Genomic DNA, 24,348 nt, shown 5'->3' with positions numbered 1-24,348 from the left:
CAATTTCCTCTGTAAATTGGGTTAATCTTTGGTCACGTAGAGCTTTAGGTTATGACTTGAACATGTGTTTTGCCTCTTGAGGTCTTGGTAAGATTTTTAAAAATTGAAGAGAGAAGAACATCTTATAAAAAATTATTCATTGATTAAATATGTGTGGATTATTTAAAGAGTCAGAGACTTGAGGGTCAACTTTACAAATTGGCAAAACTGCTAGCCAATAAATGTGATATGAGTACCAATCAGTGAATTTCCTTCTCTCAAACAAAATATTTCATTTTCAGAGAGGGCCTATAATGGGGATGTTCATAATAAATTCATTGTTTCTATAAGAATCCTATGTAATGCAAATACAGTGCCTGTGAGCGAGAGAACCTAGATTTTTAAGTTGGCAAGCAGAGAGCAGGAGTCAAAGTGATTTAAAAAAAAAAATACATGTGCCTTTTAACCAAGGTTGACAGAGGTGAAAGGAGATGAAAAGGAATTCCTTGAGTTTTTAACAAAGTAGATGTGGGAAGTTGGCAGGTGATAATCCAGCAATCCAGGATCATGTAAAGAATGCATGGAAGGGAAAGAGGAGTACTGAAGTCACTAAATAAGCACTGATTTTTAATCATCCAAGCTGAGTCTCCTCGTTTAGCACCGAGTTTCATGAAAGCAATGTTGCAATGACAATCCTTAATAGAACAATGACTTCATTTACTTTATTTTAAATCTATGTGCCCTTAATTTGGAAGGTCAGAAAGCAAGGCAGACCATAGACCTGAGACATTTCTTATTTTTAAGGGTATAATTAAGGGGAATATTTTGGCTATGTCTGTACACTATGTTTTATTTGCTAATTTTGTCTGTATTCTAAGTGTTTATACTTTCAGTGAAGGAGAATGTTATGGCTTATCCTATATTTGTTAGATTCAGATGCCAACAGTCAATTAAACTGATAAAATCACTTGATATATTCTCAAGTTAGTAGACACACACTCAAATAAACAAATACACACAAATATAAGATGCTCAATATAATAGTGCTTTCTGATGTGCTCTAGAAGTCTTCAGTAAAAAAATCTTAGCTATTTATTTATTTGTAATAATAGTACATACAATAGTTATTCTGGTCATAGCAAAATTACTCTAATATGGCACAATCTTCCTTAGGTGAACAGTCATGCTTTCTATATATTAAACACATAAATAAAGCCCTGTGTGTTAGATGCAGGGAATATTCCTACACTGAGATTTCTAAAGAATAAGAACTAAAGAGAAAGGATTTTTAGATCCTGGAACAAGTTATCAAGGCTGCAAAATCTTCTTCCCCAAGGCTCTGAAAAATAGGACAGATGTCACAGATGGCTTAAGGGTAGTGCAGCTGGCCAAAATCAATCACCTTTACATCTCTTCCAGTTCTTGAATCTTCACAACATCCATTTGAAATATATAAACACAAAAATCTATTACCAAAATCTGTTTTACACGGAAATTGTTTCATTTGAGTGAGTTACTATTACATTGAGTACACATGAATCTTTAGCTCATTCATATTCCTGTACCCTCAAGTATAATAATAAAGATTAATCTAACAAACGATATGAATTAATATTGTTTTATTTAGAAGTTAAAGCACATAAATCCAATTTTAATTTTATTTCAAACTGTAAATTTCTTTTACTTTTTTCCACTTGAATTAAAATATCAGTTGGTTGAGAAAGTAGCTTACATGCAAAAGTAAATTGTGGGGGGTTTGAAGAATGTACTCAAGGGTATAGCATTCACCTAGCAAGTTTGAGGCTCTAGGTTTGATCCCCAGCACCTCAATAAACAAACAAATAGTTTTAAAAATGAAGACCAGGATCTCATGAAATAGCCAAGTGCAATGGCACGTGGCTGTAATCCCAGTGGCTTTGGAGGCTGAGACAGGAGGATTACTAGTTCAAAGCAACTTAGGCCCTAACTATCTCAGTGAGACCCTGTCTTTCCCAAGATACACGAAATAAATAATTCTGCTCACACACTTTATGAATTTTGAAAGTGGCCTAGATTGCAGTAATTATTTTGATATCACATTCATGGTAATTAAGATAGCTGTTATAATGCTGCACTTCCATAGACTTGGTTGAATAGGAATTAGTTTTTTCCTTTAAATACTAACGATCTTTGTGTGTTATATGTCCAAAAACTCTATATTTTTGTGAAAAGCATTCCTAAAAGGAAAAAAAAAATAATTTCAATAGAAAAGATTAAGCACTTACAATCAGGTTAATGGTTCTCCAGAAATCTTAACGTATAGCTTAGTTATAATAACACTGAACACTTGTATTGAAACAATTCTACAAAGTTAATTTTAAAGACTCTTGTCATAAATCTTAGAAACATAGGGTCTTTAATAAGGAAAATTTTCCACAGCATTAAATTTTCAAAGGCTAAACATTGTAAGGTAGGCTTGTCAATAGAAACAGTCCTTATACTTCTCATTATATTTCAGTCAGTACTAGACCTTACTAAAAACAGTTTCAAATAATTCCTCAAAGTATAATCAAAGTAAAAATTTTCTAAGGGAATGGATAGGTATAATCAGATGAAGACCAAAACTGCATTTTAAATTTCTGAATCTTGAAAATATTTTATATTTTTTATGATAGCTTCACGTAACAATTTTTCACTTGATTTTGTGTGAACCAGTAACCAATATGTTCTCTTTGCCACATTAGAGGACCCAATATTGTAAAGTAGAAGAGAAAAAATAAACAAAAGGTCCTGAGCCTTGGAAAGTATATGCAAGCCCACATATTTGATATAGTTCATAAACTATACAGAGATTATACATGCCATAAAATAGTTAAAATATGACAATATCTATGCAAATTAATAGAGCAAAGTCAGGACAATGAACTCCAATTTACATAGTGTACCCCAACTATGATTTCATTTTCTCCTTATGAAAATCTTATGAGGTAGACAATATTAGGATTTTCATTTTCAAATGTGAAAAACAAGTTTCCGTAAGGTTAAGTACTTGTATTCAAGTTTATAAAACTAAGTAGCAGATAAAAATTCAGACCAACCCTTTGTTCTTCTGATCTCTCATGCTTTGTACATTGTGTTTCATAAAGAAAACTTCAAGAAAAGTCTAGGGTTTGAATTTGACTTTCAGGAGTGTTCTGGATGAAGAACAGAGAAGATTTACCTTCCAAATGTTATATTGCATAGAGAAAAATCCAGAAGTGAGAATAAATGGGTATATTTTAGGAAGGTGAAAGATGACCCTGAGTGAAGTAGGATATAAATACTGAAAATTAGTTGCAAATAATGATAATCAAATTTAAATTAGGTGATGCAATCAGGCAATAAAATTTCATTTTGTTTTGGCCAGCAATGAATAACCATCATAAATTTTGACAGCAATCATGGGGGAAAGTGGTAAATAGAACTTGGTCTGAGAATGCATTGTTGATAGGAAAAGGTAGGTTCTAGTGTGTAAGAGAGAAGGAGAAATTAGTAACAGTTAAAATGTACTGTCCATTCATTAAAAAACTGTATATCAGGCACATATTGCATGTTAGGCTGTGTGCTAGGTGCATGTAATATGGAGATGAAAATAATCACTGATGTTATATATCATAGTCTAACATCAAAGAAAAATACTACAAATAATAATCATGGACAAATTTACAATAGGCTGCACAGTTTGGGGAACTTAGTAAAAATTAGTAGGAACAGTAATGACAGTATAATGTTGAAGATGATTATGTGTTTCAAAGGCAGATGACAGATGGAAGTTTATGAAGGAGAGTGTATGAAATGCATCCAGGTGTTTGCAAGGAATTCTGTAAACAATAACGTCAACAATAACAATGTGTAGGACTAGACTATGAGGAGCATGGGAAAGAAGATTTGTATATGTTACAAAGATAGAGGAAGTCTGGTCATTTTTTGAAAGGCTTTGTGTCCCTCTGAATTCATTGTCAGCACAACTACAGAGAACTTGGAGGGAACAAGCTCAGCAAAATTTTGGAGGCAGAGTGAGAAGGGCTCTGGGATGCAGCAGATGCAGTTGTATTTTGAAGAAGCTAGGCAGTGAATTTTTAGAGTCAGAAAAAAGTAATGCTTCTTACGGGAAAGTTCAATCAACAAAAATGACTTTATTCTTATATAGAGGTTATGAAAATTGAATGTCACTGCGGGCAGAGGACTTAAAACCATTGTAAAGGTATAAATGGAAAATACAACCAAGAGGTTATTCTTGACAAGACAAGACCCAGACTGTAGGATATGATGACAGTGTAAGGCAGGGTTAACTTTTACACAAAAGGAGTGATGCTATTTCTGCTAAGATGCGATGATATGACAAGTGCAGATATTTGACAGTATTTGCCACTATGGTGGGGAAAAAATTACCATTTTTCCAAGAAATGCACTATGTCAATTACTATTACTCAGAAAATATATTTAGAGAGGCTATGTCTTTTCTTACCTCTTATTACTGAACAGAACAAAATATTTTTATACTTAAAATATGATTTAAGCTTTCAAAAGGATACAGATGAATCCCATTATCCTTGACTTATCCTAGAAGGCTTGTATTTAGAAATATAGCTATTTCAACTAATTGGGTAATGGATATAAATAATTTAAAGTATAAACACTATTCTCATGTATAGATACAATTTAAGTCCCACTAATGATGAAGAGTTTTTTTTAATCATTATATTTTAAATTGTCATATTGCTTAGATCATGTGAAATTAGATTTAGGCACTGGCAGTGTTACTGAATGTGCATTTCTGGAAGCTGAGCTGATACCCCAACTAGGAGTATTCTACCTTTTAAATCTGTGAAATGTGTTTGTATGATTTTTGAAATCCTTCATTTGCTATCTTGTCACCCCTAACCCCTACAAGAGGTCCCCCCAAATCCTCATGATTCAACAACTAAAGAAGAAATTATAGGTTTGTCAGGGATTTCCCCTGCCTTGTGCCTTGTGTAGTTCAGCAAATGATCTCCACTTGTACAATGTTCTGAGTCTGTTGCAATCTTCATAGAAGAATAATGTTCTGCAGCGTTGGCATGATTTCAGAAATTTATTTAGCCTCTATCATCACATGTTTCTGCTTGACACACAGACGAATAGAAGAACTGATTAGACTGGCTTTTCTGTCCATTGAGAGGGTAGGATAAAGGAGCCACATGGGTTGATATTCCTTCACTGTACCTATGATCATTGGCAATCAATGATGGGTTATCCCTCAAAGCAACAGCACTACTCATGTTGTCTGGTTCTAGAAGGATTTGGGTTGAGGAAGACATTGGTACTTATCAGATTGAGCTCTCTCTCTATCCCCACTTTATAGAAATAACAACAATGATATTGGTTTTAGTAATTTTCCAGTTGAAGTATACTAGTCCTGGTCAAAGGGTGTGAGATATTGATTCCTTCAATTGTGAGGTTAACTTTCAAGTTTTGTGGCAACTTGTACAAATAATCTCCATATATTGTAGTGTGCCTGACAAATTTTATCATTGTGTTACTATACTTTCATATAAACAATTGGGAAGGACTAGTTAAGGTGCAGTCCATGAAGCCATGGTCTAGCTATTGTGTGGGTTACTTAGAAGTAATACAAACTAAGACAAAAATAAGTCAGAGATGGGGAAGACTATACCAGTTAGTCTATACTGAAACCACGGGTTTCTTTAGTTCTCCCAAGCTCTGTTCTCTCTTCATCCTATATATGACTGCTAGGAATAATCTAATAGTTCTATATATTGCATATGAGCAATCCAAATATTTTACTCTTTTGTCAACATTTATAGGTGACCGAGTCTTTCTTCTGATCCCCAGGAGTGCATTTCACTTCTGTTATCATTGTCATCTTTATCAATTACCTCACAGACTTAAAAATGGAAAAGAATATTTTCATTTGATCTAACACATGTGACACATTAGAAAAAAAAACCAAGCTTTCTGTCTATAAGAACTTCTAAGTCATTTTTGTTTTCTTGCTAAAATTCCCCAAGTTTTTGAAGTATTTTTTCTGTAGGTTATTGTTGGAATTTTGAAGGGATCTAAATATAACCTACGTAAACACCACTTTGACAATCATACAAGGATGCATGTTTTAATTTTTTTAAGAGAATCAGCTATTTAATTTTAACAGAAGCTACTTTATAACCATTGACACTAGCAGTTTACAGCTTTTTAATTTGATTTCTAAATGATGTTGTTCTTACAAATATAAGTCTAAATAGTGGGAAACTCAGTGAAAAGAATGTTTCATTTGCCTTTATTACTGTAATTTGAATTCAAGTGTGGGTATTTATACTTTAATTATATAGAAATATATGTACATATACATTAAAAATGTAATTTTTAGAAATATTGATACTCAACATACCACACCTTATTACATTAAAATGAGTTATACATTTGTGGTGACAAGTTTTTGACAAAATGAATAGCTTTATATAGCAGTTATTATATAAATATAAACATGAAAAATTACAGAGAAATCTGTTAGTGATAATACTTTACCTAATGAAGTGTCATCATAAATTTTTTATATCCCCCAAAATAAAAGGGTTGGAGAAGTTTGTTTTATCATTAAACAATATCACTTATATCATAAATTCATATTTATATGATGTTTCAAAAATATAGTTTACTTTTGGTAACTACAGGTTTTGTTTTTGTTTTGCTTATGTGCAATTTTTGTTCGTTTTATATTATTTTACAACATTGTCTTTGGCAATTCTCATAATTTTGCATATGCTATAATGTGTTATATTGACTTTTTAAATAATTATTATTTTGCCTGAACTAAATAGTGAAAGTAAAACATATAGTTTTTGAGATGTTTTACCCTTTAGGGTCTTACAGCTGAATAGAAAGGTTTAAGTACTTATCAAAAGGCAACATTCCTAGAATGTTCTTTAAAACTGTGAAAACAGCAAACACTTATTTAGTGCTTGTCAAGCAAGCTAAAGGCTTTTAAGACAACTTTAACCAAAAGCTTGTGAAGTAAAAACATGGTTGACACCTTGCCTAAGGTACTTCTAAATAGGGTTGTCAGAATTCGGACCCAGGAAACTCTCTCTGGTCTATGAGCCATTCTGGTATACTGCATTCATTTAACATGAATAACATGGAATTCTACACTGAGTCTGAATCTCACAGCCCTCAATGCTTTATAATCAAAAACTCCAGCCATTTGCAATAAAGTACCTATAAAACTGCTCAACTGATAGTCCCATTTTAGAAGTGAGAATACTGTTTATTACCGAATCAAATAAATTGATGTCCCTTTGCATTGTAGAGCATGATTAAAACCCAAATGTATTTTGCCATAGAATTAGTTATTTGCAATAATCAATTTAATATTGATACATGATTGTGATGATGTCAATATTATTACACTCTGGATTTGGAAGAGCTGAAAAGACTGAAAATCACATTAGGAACTGGAGAATTCCTATTGAGGATATGGCTAGATGTTGAAAATTAGAAAGTGGAAATTCAAATAGACAACATACAATTTAGGTGTTTGGTAGAGACCTATATTTCATGAACTTTAAGAACCATGCTCTTTTTTTAAAGCTTATCTGTAATTATGGGAGTCAGTGTACACAATAGTTACTGCCAGCAGGTAGACTTAATAAATATGCCCTGTTCATCATCAACTCTTCAGCAAATTCTAGTGGATTATAATGATACAGAAAACGTTTTTTTTTTTAAGTAAAGAATTATATATCAAGAAGTTTATAAGTAGATATTCTTCATTTTCTAAAGATTAGCTACATATAAAGTAAATTTCATTTTGATACAACTTCAATTAATTTATACTATTGAATATACCTCTCAGAATGCTTGGGAACCAAAGTGTTTCAGATTTGGGAGAATTTTGGATTTTGGAATATTTGCATAGACTTTTCTAATTGAATGCCAACATTTCACATATTGGAACATTTATATTTTGAATTTCTGTTTTAGGGATATTTGAACTATAAATCATTTTTATTCATGTCACTTGAATTCTAATGAGAATCCTGCTAATAAATTTCTGTTATCCATATTTTGTACTTGAGGAAATGGAGATTCAAGGAGTTTAAGTACTTTGTTCAATTTAGGGGTAAGGGAGAAAACCAACACTCGGATTTTAAATCTATGCTTTTTCCATGCCTTAAAAGCATATTTATATTTTTAATGTATTATAAAAAAATGTACAGTATCTCATTTCCTATGCAACTTTTTAAAATTAGATTTTTATTCACACAGGCTAATTTAGATGTTTCTGAGAATAAGAGCAGCACTTTAGTAGTATTTTCTGTAGTTTTGTAAATTAGTACTAATAATTCATTTTTACATTTCTTTTAGGTCCTGAGGAAGTAGAAATCAAGTGCCCCTTGAATCACATTGCTTGCCGTAGTGCCAATGAATGTGTGCATTTATCCCAACTATGCAATGGTGTCCTGGATTGCTCAGATGGTTATGACGAAGGAATACACTGCCGTGGTAAGTCTGCTTGTTGGAATAATACAACTGAAATATTAAATTTTGCATAGTAATGAAGGTTCAAAGGGAACCTGTAATCTGCCTTTTCTTTCAACCATAACTACATCTATTATTGAGAAAGCATAAATTTCATTGCCAGTCACTCAATATGCATTTCAAAGATGTAATTATTGTGTGCTATTAAAGAACATAGCCAAAACACACATATTTGGACTTTGAAGTTAGGCCCTTAAACAATTATGTACTTCATATAAAGAAGAAGTCTTTGTCACAGTACACTGATAGAACAGTGTTACAAATTCGTTTCTCTGAACCTTTGCTTAAACAAAGAGTATTTGAAGGCACAATTCTGGTACAAAATATGTAAAGATGTATCCTTGGAAAACATGTGCCTGAGTACCATTCCCATGATAATTTACTAACTTTCTGGCAATTTTCTGTCTTTTTAAAAATTGGCATCTAAATTCTGCAGTGGTAAGATTTACCTGTGTATTGATGAGTGAGAAATAATTAAAATCCAAAAGTTCAAAAAACACTTGTAACTGGTACATTCTAATAAAAGTTGGGATGGACCAGGGAGAATGGAACATGAGACCCAGAAGTATGAGCATGGGAGAACATCAAGGATCAAGGTAAGGACCCAGAAATAAAACAGGATTAAAGGATCACTCAAATGAGTCAGACTGCAAGATGGGACAAGTGAAGAAACTAAACCAGAACTCTCAATTGCAGTTCTAAGACTGAATGGAATACAAATGTCATCGAAAGGCAAGGTGTCAGGAGTAATCTGTCCCTCATTTGGGGATCAGAAATAGAGGAAGTTGTAAGAATCTGGGCATCCATTTCTGATCTCTGGACAGATTCACAAGCTAATCACGGTTATGTGGGGAAAGGTCCTAGGCACCAAAGGTGCAGTTTTTCAGGAGGATCTTTATTTCTATATGTTTAAAGTGTTCAAAATCAGAGACTACTGTTTAAAACTTTGCATAGTGAACGATGTGCAGGCCAAACAAAATATAGATGGCCCCTGTCAGAGCATGCAAGCAGTTTCTCAGCTCAGGGCTAAAGTAAACTATATTTGAGACCAGAGACAAAGTGCTATATTGGGAAAAGAGCAGCAAAACTCAGATTATTTGAAGAAATGGGGATGTTTAAATACCACAGAAATCAACAGAGTTCCTACATCTTTCCCTTCTTTCCAAAGTGATGTTAAAATGCTGGTTCTGCAGACAGATTCCCACTGGGAAGTTCCTGGTCTTCATCAGGTCACTTCTTTACCCGTTGGCTTCTTACCCTTGAACTGTGAAAAGATCACGTGCTATTTACAAGTAAAGAGTTAACAAGTTCTTAGTTTCAGTTATGAGTAAATGTGTAATAAGAACAAGATTTTATTTTATTTAAAGACTTTGTGACATGCATTCTTTTTAATAATTGCATATTAAAAAGAATTTAACAGAAATACAGAATTACAAATTAATAGGATTTTAAGAGTTTAATTTTCTTTTCAGAAATTAATTATATTTTATAGAACTTAATTCTATCCCTTCAGATATAATTCAAGCTGCTTATTGCATTCATTGAAAGTTTGTCAGATAAATATACGTGACTAAGCTTTTAAAACAAATCTTCACATTGCCAAATAGTACTTTCTCAGAGATTATACAAATTTGAATATCTGAAACATATTTCAGTGCTGTGAATCATATGAAAATATATCTGAGTTTTCTGATAAAACTCAGTTTGTGATCTCATAGATGAGGGTATATGCTTATAGTAAAACAGGAGACTCAAATAAAAACAAAGAATTTGAACAAAAATAAAACACAGTTGTATTTTTCTTGATCCTTGAAAAGATCAGCATATACGTCAGATTGAGCCAGATTTAGAGTATATAGTTTTTTATACTCCATCCTGTGTTCCTGTTCTAATTATTTTTCTAGCTGTTCCAAATTTTATTTTTTTTATCACAGGACAATCTTTTTTTTTCTATATTAACTTGCTAGTGCATTAATTATACTACTTTGGTATTTTATATATTTCTGGATTTCACCAAAGAAAGAGTTTTGAAAGTCCTAAGTAACTATGCAGTTTTACCTATGGTGGTCTTAGAAATGACAAATATATTTGGATCTTTACTTGCTATTTACATAACTAAAGTACTTTTCACTTAATTTTCTGTCCTTTGTACACTATTTAGAATGATAGGAATAAGGTAACTGAAAATATATAATTATTCCAGAATCAGAAGTTTAACAAAATATTTCTGCATGGAGATAAGAAATTCAGAACTATGTTTATTTGATTGGACTGGTAGAGTACCTCCAACACATATACAAAAATAAAATCTTTTCAGCAACATTAGTCTTGCTATATACATGTAGCTTGTATTTAAATAAGAAATGACTAATTGTTGGGAAAATTACATTGTGAAATTGAAGTCTACTTTCCTTCCTTAAACCTGCCTCTTAATTTTTGGTCACACTTGATGAAAACAATGCTTTTCAAATAGTTAATTTGATATGAGCCTTGTCAAGTTTTTAAGGAATTTTCTCATCTACTATAGACACACAATAAGGAAAGAAATCAGATTAATTTCAAAATTGTGTTACTTTGCAGAAAAATTCTGTCTAAATCATTTCTTTTTACATTGTTACCTTTTTGTTGCTTTCTAAATGCATATTCTAATTTAAATACATATACATGCAGCTTATGCTTCAAAAATAGATATCTTTCTTTTTTTTCCAGTAAAAGATCCAAAGTACATTTGATGATATATTTGAATTCCTTATGAAAATTAATAAGGGGAAAAGTTTAACATTTTAGAGGTTATATTCAGTCTTGGGAGTGATTTTATATCAACTGAATTATTTTCTGAATGTTTCCTAGAAAAATCAATTTCTTTCTAGTGAAAATAATGAAAATGTATCTATTATTAATGATTTTCCATAACATCGATATTTTAATCTCCATAATTTCATTCCATTTGAAGAAAGAAAAATGGAATTTTGTATATGAGTATAGCAATATATAAATATGTGCTTGTAAAACTTTTACAGTAAGAAATTGCAAAATCACTACATTGTATTTTCAAAAATTTCATCTCTTCCTACACAATATTTCAAAGTAGTAATATTATCACTCTATCTAAATCGCATGAGAATAAAGCAATATTCTATAAAATACATGGTCTCTCAATACAGGATATTTCCACAGAAATCCTTTGGATCATTCAAAGTCTCTAGAAGAAGTGAGAAAAATCAATAATAGAGACCAGATCCACTAAGATGTATCAAAACGTTATTTTAAAATTTGACATTTGAAAGATAATTCATTAATTTAATATTCAGAAGGACATAAAGGAAGAAGAGCCTCTTTTACTAAGAACCACAGTTAGATTACATTTGCAGTGCCAAATGGTGATATATGCAAATGTTCAAGGTGATCACCATCTTTGGGAAATTCCTGCTATTACTCCATTGAAACAATATGGAAACTCCTTATATCACTGCATAAAATAATTCTAACTTCTGTGTCACTAGAAAAAGTATTTGAAATCTGTGATTATTTTTAAACAAAAAGTCCCAATGTCTTTTTAGATCTAAGGACATAAAGGTTGTGCAGAATTTACTATAACTAACTTGGTAAACTAGGAAAAGTTTACCCCAAAATACCCAGATGTGCACATAAATTCACACTTATTTCTTCTGATTCTTTTTTTTTTTTGTTTTGAACCAGTTCCTATGTAACTCAGTGTCTCTAATATACATAATTGGTATTTTTGATTAGTAATCTAAAGATAATAAAATTATCTTAATATTATCTAACTCCTTGAAATTATGCATATGAATTTTTAAAATTATTTTCAATTACTTTACTTGCTATTTGCATTATTTTTTCAAATATGTACAGCTTCACTTTTCCCCATTCATCTAAAATGTTGTCAGTAATTCTACTATATTTATTTTAGATGCCAAGTTTATAATATTTAAAATTTGTATAACTGTTTCTTTTTATTTTTAATCTATTAAACTAAAGTATTATGGTAAACTGCTAAAAACCCTTTGGGAGCAATTTGTAAATTAGAGATTTTCTCAAAATGGACGAAGGTTAAATGGCAGCCTTTATTATCTATAATGACTCACCATGGGAAAATCAGTAACCTTTGAAACTTCTTGCTTAAGTCCTATATGTATTTCAATTTTTCTAAAACGGAATTAACCTAAAAGCTAACTTGGAGCTCAGATATTCAGGACTCTGTTTTTTGTCTCCAGAAGTAAAATATTATCTTTTACTATTTATTATTTTATTATTCATTCTACACTGATTTAAAAGTGATACAGATTAGCTTGCAGCTACTAGAATGAATAGTAAGAAAAGACAGACAAATGGATGAGGGAAGGGTGGGAGGAAAGGAAGTTGGAGAAACTGGTGAAGACAAATTTGTAGTAGTCGATTGTTTTATTTTTACTTTATTGTATCAGTGGATCTTGTCCTTATCCCATTTTAAGAGTTCCATTGAAAAATACTGTTGATCCCTTTCTAAATTAAAATCATGCTAGAGAGGGGAATCTCAGCATGCAGAATCCCTAAACAAAACCATGAAGAAAGATACATTGATACCAATCCTGTAGGCGTGCATCTGAAGCACTGTGAAGCTTAAGCACTGGAAAACAGCTTCACTAGAGCATTATCAAGTTACTTGAAATATTAATAAGCTTAGAGACAAAAACATAAAGAAGGGGAGTTAGCCAGGAAGATCTGGGTTTGTATGCTCAGACCACTTTTGATTACCAAAACTCCTGCAGCTTAAGAGTAGATTCTGCTGCATTTAATTTTTACTATAATCCTTAATATATCTTAGGTGTACAAATGACTGGGTTTCACTGTGATATTTCTATACATGTAGATATAGTGCTTCAATTCTATCCTCCCTCCCTTCTGCCCTCTTATCCTAGGTTCTCTTCCTCTTTCTGGTCCCCTTCCATATCCCTAGCAGTCACTATGATTTTCAGGGAATCATTTTTTTCTTTTTTCTTTCTTTATTTGTTTTTGAAGCAAAGGGCATGATTTAATTCTTCTTTATAGATGTTAACACTCCATTGTGTGTGTTTGTGTGCCTGTGTGTGTATGCCATATTTTATTTATCCATTCATATGTTGATGAGCACATAAGATGATTCCATAGCTTGCCTATTTTGAGTAGTGCTATAATAAACCTGGGGTATGTACCTGACCTCTCTTGTAGGCTGATATCATTTCCTTAGAGTATATAACCAGGGGTGGGATTGCTGGATCAGATAGTAATCTGTAAGTTTTGAGGACTTCCATATTGTTTTCCATAGTGGCTGTAATAATTTACATTTCCACCAACCGTGTAAAAAGGTTTCTTTTCCCCCTACAACCTCACCAGCATTTCTTTTTCTTTTCTTTTCTTTTTTTTTTTTTTTTGTTTGTTTTTGATAATACCCACTCTGAATGGAGTGAGATGCAACCGTAAGGTAGTTTTGATTTGCATTTCCCTGATAGTTAGAGAGGTTGAGAGTTTTCTCATGTTTGTTTGCCATTTTGTACATTATCTTTTGGAAATTGTCTGTTCACATCATGTGCCCATTTATTGATTAGATGACTCATTCTTTTGTTGTTAAATTTTTTCAGTTCTTTATAATTCTGGCTATTATTCTCTGTCAGATGAACTGCTGGCAAAGATTTTTGTCCATTCCCTGTGATGCTTCTTTCATCAGGTGATGGTTTCCTATGTTGTGCAGAAGCTTTTTAATGTGTTATAGTGTCATATATTAATTCTTCCTTTTTTCCTGGAGTTTTTAGAAACCTTTACAGGAAATCAGTGCCTGTGCCAATATCTAGTAGTTTCAAACTTTCAGGTTTTTACATTAAGGTGTTAAATTGATTTTGAGTAAATTTTTGTTCAGTGTAGGAGATAGGGACTAGATCAAATTTTCTATATGCAAATGTGCAGTCTTTATAACACTATTTTTTGATTTGACTTTGTTTTATTCAAAAGTATGTTTTGGCACCTGAATTGCAAATCAGTTTGCTCTAGATGCCTGAGTTTATTTCTGGCTCCTCTGTTCTATTTCACTGCTCTGCATGTCTCCTTTTATTCCTGTTTTGTTTTATTTGTGTTGATTTGTCCTAAGATGATCAGTGAGGCTCAAATCTATCCCAGATGTAAGCATGTCCTCTCATAAAGATTAATTTAAATAATTGTGTTAGGTTAAGGCTATATCTTTAACACTGATTGATTTCAAAGTCAAGTTTAATGCTTCTCAGAAGCAAAATAACAATTCCTAGGAAGAATAAATGGTCTACAAGTGTTTCTTTAAAAAAATATTGTTAGTTAACATAATATTTGTACTTTATGGGGTATAATATAATTTGATAGGTATGAGTACTATGTAATTATCAAATGAGAGTAATATTATTTACAGTGACAAATGATATCTACAGCTTACATGAAATAATGATTGTGTCCTTATTAAAGACTCTTATAAGTATATATGAACGTTTGTGTCTGCATGTACTTGAGTGTGTGTGTGTGTGTGTGTGTACACATTCATTTCACTGCATCTTAGTTCTAATTCTATAAAATGAGGAACACTCTTTTGCACAGATGTATGACTTAACAATGATTCATCAGGTATAATAATTGCTTAACTAATACTGCTGAAGAATTTTATTTATTTTTTGTATGCATATATTTTTATTGGTTGTTCGAAACATTACAAAGCTCATGATATATCATCTTTCATACATTTGACTCAATTGGGTTATGAACTCCCATTTTTACCCCAAATACAAATTGCATAGTCACATCATTTACACACTCACATTTTTACATAATGGCATATTAGTGACTGTTGTATTCTGCTACCATTCCTATCCCCTACTATCCCCCCTCCCCTCCCCTCCCATCTTCCCTCTCTACCTCATCTGTTGTTATTCAATTCTCTCCCTTGTTTCCCTCCCCCTTTCCCCTCACAATCTCTTATATGTAATTTTTTGTAACATTGAGGGTCTCCTACCATTTCCATATGCTTTCCCTTCTCTCTCCCTTTCTCTCCCCACACACATCTTTGTTCAATGTTAATCTTTTCCTCATGCTCTTCCTCCCTGTTCTGTTCTTAGTTGCTCTCTTTATATCAAAGAAGACATTTGGCATTTGTTTTTTAAGGATTGGCTAGCTTCGCTTAGTATAATCTGCTCTAATGCCATCCATTTCCCTGCAAATTCTATGATTGTGTCATTTTTTAGTGCTGCGTAATACTCCATTGTGTTTAGATGCCACATTTTTTTTTTTATCCATTCATCTATTGAAGGGCATCTAGGTTGGTTCCACAGTCTAGCTATTGTGAATTGTGCTGCTACGATCATTGATGTGGCAGTATCCCTATAGTACGCTCTTTTAAGATCCTCAGGGAATAGTCCAAGAAGGGCGATAACTGGGTCAAATGGTGGATCCATTCCCAGCTTTCCAAGGAATCTCCATACTGCTTTCCAAATTTGCCTCACCAATTTGCAGTCCCACCAGCAGTGTACAAGTATACCCTTTTCCCCACATCCTTGCCAGCACTTGTTGTTGTTTGACTTCATAGTGGCTACCAATCTTACTGGAATGAGATGGTATCTTAGGGTGGTTTGATTTGCATTTCTCTGACTGCTAGAGATAGTGAGCATTTTTTCATGTACTTGTTGATTGATTGTATGTCCTTCTCTGTGAAGTGTCTGTTCAGGTCCTTGGCCCATTTGTTGATTGGGTTATTTGTTATCTTATTGTTTAATTTTTTGAGTTCCTTGTATATTCTGGATATTAGAGCTCTATCTGAAGTGTGAGGGGTAAAAATTTGTTCCCAGGATGTAGGCTCTCTATTTACCTCTCTTATTGTTTCTCTTGCTGAGAAAAAAACTTTTTAGTTTAAGTAATTCCCATTTGTTTATTCTTGTTATTAACTCTTGGGCTATGGGTGTCCTATTGAGGGATTTGGAGCCTGACCCCACAGTATGTAGATCGTAGCCAACTTTTTCTTCTATCAGATGCAGTGTCTCTGACTTGATATCAAGCAACTTGATCCATTTTGAGTTAACTTTTGTGCATGGCGAGAGAAAGGGATTCAGTTTCATTTTGTTGCATATGGATTTCCAATTTTCCCAGCACCATTTGTTGAAGATGCTATCCTTGCTGAAGAATTTTAGAATTCGGGTTTTAACTGTCTGTTTATATGTGCTGACTTAGGGAAAGAGATAACTAGCTAACTGTACTCCTCTGGGGGAAAAAAATATAATTTGACCAGATATTGTAGATGAATGTTTAGAGAATAAAATATATTTTTGTTGATTGGAAAGAAAACCTTCTGTGGAAGATTTATACCTTTGATTAAGTTAATATTATACTAAATTTCTGTTCTTAGGCCCCAAACAAATCTGTTTTATAAGAAAAGCTACGAAAACCAAAAAAAGTGAATATTCAAAAAATCATTTATAAACCTATAGATAGTTTAAAATATTCTAAACCAGATAGTTTAAAATATTCTAAACCAGAAGCCTTTTAAGAAGAGAGGAGGTCTTCTTCATTAAAACTTCATTTCATATTCTCTATCTCTCTTTAAACAGTATTTTCAAACTAAACTATTTTCACGTTTATATTTTTGATTCAGTATTCTCTGTGGTTAGAATCCTGATGCATCATGAACCTTTCATTGTTGCTGAATTGCACTCTATTTTGAGTTAGTTTTGATTTTTAAATAGATGCAAGGGAAAAACAGGCCATTCCTATCCCTAATTCTATTCGTTCGCCTAATATCTGTAGTAGCAGAACTAGGAATTTCTTTAATATAAAACTTATTCTTTGGTGTGCATATCTCCTGTGATGACTATTTTCCAAATGCACTATACTCTTAGAAAGTTTCTGTAGGTCTGGGGTCCAGCTCAGTGGGTAGAACACTTGCCTGGAGGGCCTGAGGCACTAGGTTTGATCCTCAGCACCACAGGAAGGCTTGTGTGAAATCACACACACACAAAAAAAATTAAAAACAAGGTTTTCCTTTCCATAATAATCTGTCCACACAGAAGAGAAATGCTAAATGTTCTATCACTTTTGAAATTGTTGGTTTATATGAATATTCATGAGCCATGGGAGCCATTATTTATCTGTATCTTTTCCTCACTCTTCCTGGTATGATGGAAAACAAATAATGTAGGAAATGATTAAGGGTATGTGGCCAAAATGAATTTTTAAAATATGCCAGTAGAAGCACAGTACAGTTTTCCCTATATTCATTTAATTCATTAGTTTTAGTAAGTTTTTATGGAGCATTGACAATGTTCCAGACAATATTCTGAGTATTGGGGATATGGAAAGTCCTATTTTCTGCCTTCATGGAATCCACATGTTACAAGGGAGGCAGGTAAAAATTGCTGAGGAAGAATGAAATGAGGAAGATCTAATTTTGCTTGCCGGAATACAGGAAGATTTCCCAAGAGACCTGATTGTTGATTTGCATCTTACTCTAAGAGTTGAGTAGGCAAATGAATGAAGGAAGAACATTAAAAAATAGAGAACTACATACACAAAGGCACAAATGCATGAGAAAGTAGTGTATGCTCAAGAGAGTTGTGAGTTCCTTGATAAGAATGAAGCATAGGATGCTGAGTAGAGATAGATGAGTTTGGCTAAAAAAAAAAAATGTTGTAACAGACATAGAGGAATTATATTAGTAAAAGGATGCATGCAGAATAACCTACTTAAAATGCATTGCATAAAACTGTAAAGAACAAGAAAGTGAAAAATGATACTAGGATATATTCTCAATAGTATTATAGGGGTGTTGTATGATAGTGTTTAAATATTAAGCATATGAAAGCTAGAATTATTGCACTTTTATAGTAGGCTAGGTAGTTTATTCCTAGAGAGTAAATATGTACATTATTATAACCATGAAGCATTGAGCTAAATATTCACGTGTCTCTTCATTTTGATTGACTCTCAAATCAATGTGTATCAGGGGTTGTTCTTGAATATGTCACTTGGATGTAGTACCCTTAAGTGAAAGTCAAAGTGAATACCATGGTGGGTCATGTTAAATGAATTCTTTTTTATACAAACATTAGCAATTTGGAAGATGTATTTACTATATGCAACTAGAATTTTGTAGTTAGCAAGCCAGTGAAATGCTACCTAGTTGGATAATGCCTAAGTTTTGCTCTCTTGTTTCTTAACTTTGGAAAATATATGATTCTTCAGTATTATTCAAAAGTATGAATTATAACAATCTATCACTCAGCTCTCTACTCAACCTCAAATGTGAGGCTAAATCCCCTATGATTCATTATTTGGTTTTTGACACAAAAATTCTGATATTTAAAAAAAAATCAAGGAAATAAAGTAAGTAGCTGATGTTGAATGGTATCCTCAGGAGTCGCAGAGAAAATCAGTTTGAGAGCAAAGTTTAAACACTGTGACCTTGAGTTTTCATCCACTAGTTTTGACTAGTGGGCCTTAACATATCAGCTCAGAGAAGTGCATAAAATTGTTATGCTTCAGCATCCTTCCTGACCTGTTCTCAAAGCAGCAAGAGGGCTCGTAGAAAATCAACTGAAAGACATTTTTGAACTAACTATGTATTCCCTGTCAGTTTTATTAATTGATTGAACAGAAGAAAATGTGCTGAGTGAACAACAAGCTGAACGACTGTATAACCAGCTTGCATAATTCAATGTCTCAATCTGACTGTTAGCTCTGTCCCCTTGAGAAAAATTAGTGCTTTCATTTGGTGGGGGATATGGAAGGGGAAGAAAATTTATTTTAACTCTTTGAATTCAAGCTCCCCTTGTAACAATAGGAAGTTTAAAAATGTACCTTTAGGAATTCAGCTTTCATAATGGGATGTGGAAGGACCCTATTCAATGGAGAAAGTTTACATTTTGCCTAAATAGCAACATAATACTGTTCTGATGAGAAATAACTCATAGATATTTAGAGGAATTGAGGTTTGTTGAGACAAAATCTGGAATTCTAGAAAAATCTTAAAGATTCCATAGAGGTCATTCTCAAGAGTTTTTTCTTTTTCCTTTTAAATATTTTTTAAAAAATTCTTTTTCTTTTCATGCATTAGTATTACTCATAATAATGGGATCTCTTTTGATGTATTTTCAACCAGTTCAACCAGTGTTTTCAATGCTGGATTCTAATCTTATCAAAATTGGAGGGAAAAAAAACTACTTCTGCTTTCTTTTCTCTAATTCATTGCTGTCATTTATATAATAAATCCTATTCCACTGTATCACATGTATATTAAAGCCATCTGCTGTAGTCTGAATGTGTGCCACCCCAAAATTTGTTTTCAAATTAATTACCAAGAAGATAGTATGAGGAGGCAGGGCATTTGGGAGGTGATTATTGTCAAAAAGGCAGAACCCTCATTCCTAGAATTAGTGTCTTATACAATGGGACCAATGCCTAATACAATGGGCATTTGCCCCTTCTACTGTGTGAGGGTATAGCATAAGTCCTGGTTCTATGAACCAAGAAATTAGAACAGTCACTAAATATTAAGTCGGCCACTACTGGATTTTGATCTTCCCAGCCCATAGAATTGTGAGAAATAAATTTTATTGTTTAAGCTACTGAGCCTCTGCTATTTTTTTTCCTAGCAGCTTGAACAAGTTAGGATGCCATCACAATAGACCACCTCAATATACTGAGTGATGCTCAGAAAAATATAACGACTGTGACAGTGGTAATACTGGTACTGTGATACCGGTAACTACTGTGCTCATCATAGTAGGTCCCTTCAGAGTCAAATCAAACAGTGATTTCTTTTCCACTCCTGTGGAGATAGAGACATATGTGTATGTATTTTAAATTTCCCCAGATTTTCTAAATATACTTGCATATTTGAGTGGAGACACGCTCTTCATTAAAGATTAATCTTTTGAGAAAAAAATAAACTTCTTAGACTTATGTGTATTAACTGAAAATTTGTATTCTATCTTCCCATTATGCTTGTGCTTAAGAAAAAGCATGGTATGAAATGACTGACCTCTCCGTGCCACAGGAATTGTAAGAGGAGTCCAGACAACTCCTGTGGTTGTGGGAACCAAACGTTGCCAACTAAAGTGAGATCATTCTGTTCACCGAGCTTCTTAGGATTAGGTCAGTGTTCCTGTGAGCCAAGGTCTGAGTGTTAGACACAGGGAGTGACAAGCCCTAAAGAACACTTTTCAGTTCCATTAGCTGAAACATGTGGCGTGTTCTCATTCAGGATAGTTAAGAAACTAGAGAGTGCCAAGAAAAAAATCTATACCATTCAAGAAGAGGCTCAGGGAACTCTCCAATGTTCTCAGAGCAGAAGCACTAAGAACGTGCATTGTCTAATTTTTAGTTAGTTATTAAATGTTAGTTTAGCCATCTCCAGAAAGTCAGGAAAGAAATATGAATAGGTATAAAAATGCTGTTTATTCTATATGGATTATATGATTCCCCTCTAAATATTTATTAATATAGAACTAAATGTAAAATTTATTCTTTAGAAATGTATATAAAAATGTATATGTGTATGAGTGTGCATTCTTGGAACTTTTCTAACTTATGAGTGGGATACACAGCTAAAAGGATTATTCTGGAATTAAATACATACATATATATATATATATATATATATATATATATATATATAATATTTGTCTTTTCATGCCTTTTGCTTGTTATCATTGCATTTGTTCATGTTTCCAAAATCAGTGTGAGTCTTCCACTAGTCATGATCTTTCTTTGACCATTATGTCCTACTCCCAGCCAAATGACATTTGTTCCTTTTCAGTACATCAGGTTTGTATCCTATTTCTATAAATCTATTAGACAGAACAGAATGTGCAGAATTTAGGAAAATCTGTTTGGAGCTAAATCTTAGTAATCCTTTATAAATCAGTATAACTTGCCCTTTGAGATAAGCTTTTCAATGAAAGTGTGCCTTACTTTACTTCATCTTTTATCTCTCTCTCTTTCTCATGTGTGTGTGTGTAGAGGTGGGGGAGGAGACACTTATGTTTAACTCCCACCTAGGTCGCTTGACCTGACCACAAGGACACATCAACTTGCAGGGATGACAAGCCCAGGGATAGTCCCGTGGGAGATGGAGTGTAAAAGTGCATGGAACTGTGTTGTGGAGTTACCTAGGGAGGTGGCATATCCTTGACTGAATGCTGGAATCATTGGCCTGAAACAAACAATGTGCACTTTGTTTGAAAAACTCACTTCTGTATTTGACCAAAAGTGATGTGCTCCTTTCCATTTTGTGACTTCTTGTTTACTAGAAATATCTGCAGTATGCAGAAGGGAAGCAAAGGTCTTCTTGATGACTATAACTACAAATAAAGAAGCAGCAATAACTTTCTCTCCATGTGAAATAGAACTGTAGGATAATAGGACCAGAAGGGACTCTCAGAGGTCATCCAGTTCATCCATCTGCCTTCAGGCTGGATTAAACCCAACTTCCCTACACAGATTGCTATCTCTACCCTATTTGGAAGGCCTCCAGGGAGAGAAATTCTAATAACCATTTCTTTAGAAATGCAGTCAATACCTAACAATTTGTTCCTTGTGCAAATACCAGCATTTTGTATTATAAAATTCACTAAGCTAGCTGTTTTTAGCTTTCTCCCCTCAACAGATTCTGTATTTCTGTATCTTAATCATGTTTTTTTTTACATTTTTCCACATAGCCTTATTTCCCAAACCTCTATCATACCCTCCAACTAACCCAGATACAGTTTATTAAGTATCCGACTAGTGCTCACTGTAATTGACCATCATAATGTCTGTGTGCTGTACTTTTTCTTTTTTAATCTTGAGCATTGCCTTACATTGTATGTCACATCGGTGAGAAATTAGAGGAATTGTGTTTGGCTGGGAAAAAGAAAGACTGGTAACATAAACATAGTTTTATTTTCCTGGCATATAAAAGCTGTGAAGTCCAGAAGTAGACATTACATAGAGGCAAGGTGATTCCATGACATGATCCATGTCCCAGACTGCTTCTTTACTTCTATGCTCCAAAATTGTCTCTTATCTTCTACCCATAAGGTAGCATGGTGTTATGGCAGCTATACAAAGTGTGCTCTGAAAAGCTTATGTATTGAATAGATGATATCCAATCTAGCAATATTGGAAGGTGAACTGATTAGATTATGAGAGCTATAACCTAGGTGGTAGATTATCCACTTGATAGATTAATAATTAGAATGGATTCCTGGGTGGTAACTATAGGCAAGTAGAATGTACCTGGAGAAGGTATGTCACTCAGGACATGCCCTTGGCTTCTCTCTCTCTCTCTCTCTCTCTCTCTCTCTCTCTCTCTCTCTCTCTCTCTCTCTCTCTCTCTCTCTCCTTCCTGGCTACCAAGAGCTGAGCAGCTTTTCTCTTCCACACACTTCCACCATTAATGTTCTGCCTCACCTCAGGCTTAGAGCAATAGAGTCAGCTGACTGTGGACTGAGACCTCTGACACAATGAGCCAAAATAAACTTTTCCTCCTGTTAATTGTTCTTGTCAGGTATTTTGGTCAGAACAATGAAATGGTGACTAACACTACTAGTAATGATAATAATAATAATAATAAAAATGGCCACTTCAGCTCTAAATATCCCATTTACATTCTAGGAGGAAGACAGAAGAATAAAATATTCCTACCAAGAAAGTCATCCCCTTTTGTAAGGAGTTTTCCAGAAACCTAATGGAACAATACTAGCACGTCTCTCATTTTAACCTTTGTGTAAAGGGCTGAGAGATACAAATTTTTAAATGTATAAACAGTACTTCAATATAATTCAATTTGAAAGAAGGATATGATATGGTAGTAACTATATGCAAGTAGAATGTGTCTGGAGAAGGTATGTCACTGCTTATGTGACATAAGTGCTTCATGCTGTTATTGCTTTATGCTACGTTTCAGTAAAGCAATCAGAATGTTGATCACTCACCATTTGGGTGTTGAGTCCTAGTATGTTTAATAAAATTCATGGTAAAATCTGAGGAAAATAGAGAAAATAGGTCATTAATTAGCACGGTTGCTTTGATCACCAGTAAAATGGCATGTTTGGACAATATTATTAAGATTTCCTCCAGATATAAAATTATATAAAGAAGTTCAAATATTCAGAATACCTCATATGTATAAGAAAAAAAAATCCATGCTATGTTGTAGCAAAGAGTTCCCAAATACCTACATGAATATGCAGAGAACACTTGCTGAAGAGCCCTTGACAGCTCCCTAATACCTCAGGACACCCCAATTAAAGTGATTTATGGAAGAAAGATTTGCACACAGCCATCTCTCCCCTTTTGTTTCTCCTATTTTCCTTTTTTCTCTTTTTTTGTCCTTTTCATTATTTACTTTTCCTCTGCATATCTTATGTATTTCAGCATTACATTCTCATTTTTATGCCTGAAATTCAGATTTTTACTTGGATCCTACAAAACAACTAGTATGAAGTTCAAAATCTTTATGATTATTTCATGTCTATGATAAGCCCTCAATTTTTATCATTGTTTTTAACTGTGTGGCTTATTATTGTATATGCATTTTTAATATATTGAGTCTGCCAAACCTTATTAAGTATGTGAAGCCGTGTTAAATAGTTCTTACTCTCTTTCTGGTGGTGAATTTTCTATTTTATTTTGCTTTCTTAAGCCAATTCATATTGACCAAACATACACTCAACTTTCTAATAACTATTTATGTTTGTTTTATTTTGCATTTTTGGCAGCGCTGGGGGTGGAATCAAGGGAATTGCACATGGTGGACAAGCACTCTTCACTGAGTTACACTTCTAAGCCTAT

General features: G+C 33.2%; 1 protein-coding gene across 1 annotated transcript in view; it reads left to right on the top strand.

Annotated features, from left to right (window-relative positions):
* The window catches only part of Lrp1b (LDL receptor related protein 1B), a 1,492,917-nt gene that overhangs the window by 287,298 nt on the left and 1,181,271 nt on the right, over positions 1-24,348 (top strand). The window contains exon 3 of the mRNA XM_077794359.1: positions 8,362-8,499. Within this exon, the coding sequence (XP_077650485.1) occupies positions 8,362-8,499 (138 nt within the window). The remainder of the gene's footprint in view (positions 1-8,361; positions 8,500-24,348) is intronic.

The sequence above is a fragment of the Urocitellus parryii genome, chromosome 1 (genome assembly GCF_045843805.1).
Source record: "Urocitellus parryii isolate mUroPar1 chromosome 1, mUroPar1.hap1, whole genome shotgun sequence".
Classification (NCBI taxonomy): Eukaryota; Metazoa; Chordata; class Mammalia; order Rodentia; family Sciuridae; genus Urocitellus; species Urocitellus parryii.
The sequence above is the reverse complement of the archived record's forward strand: the minus strand, read 5'-3'. Positions and strand labels throughout refer to the sequence as shown.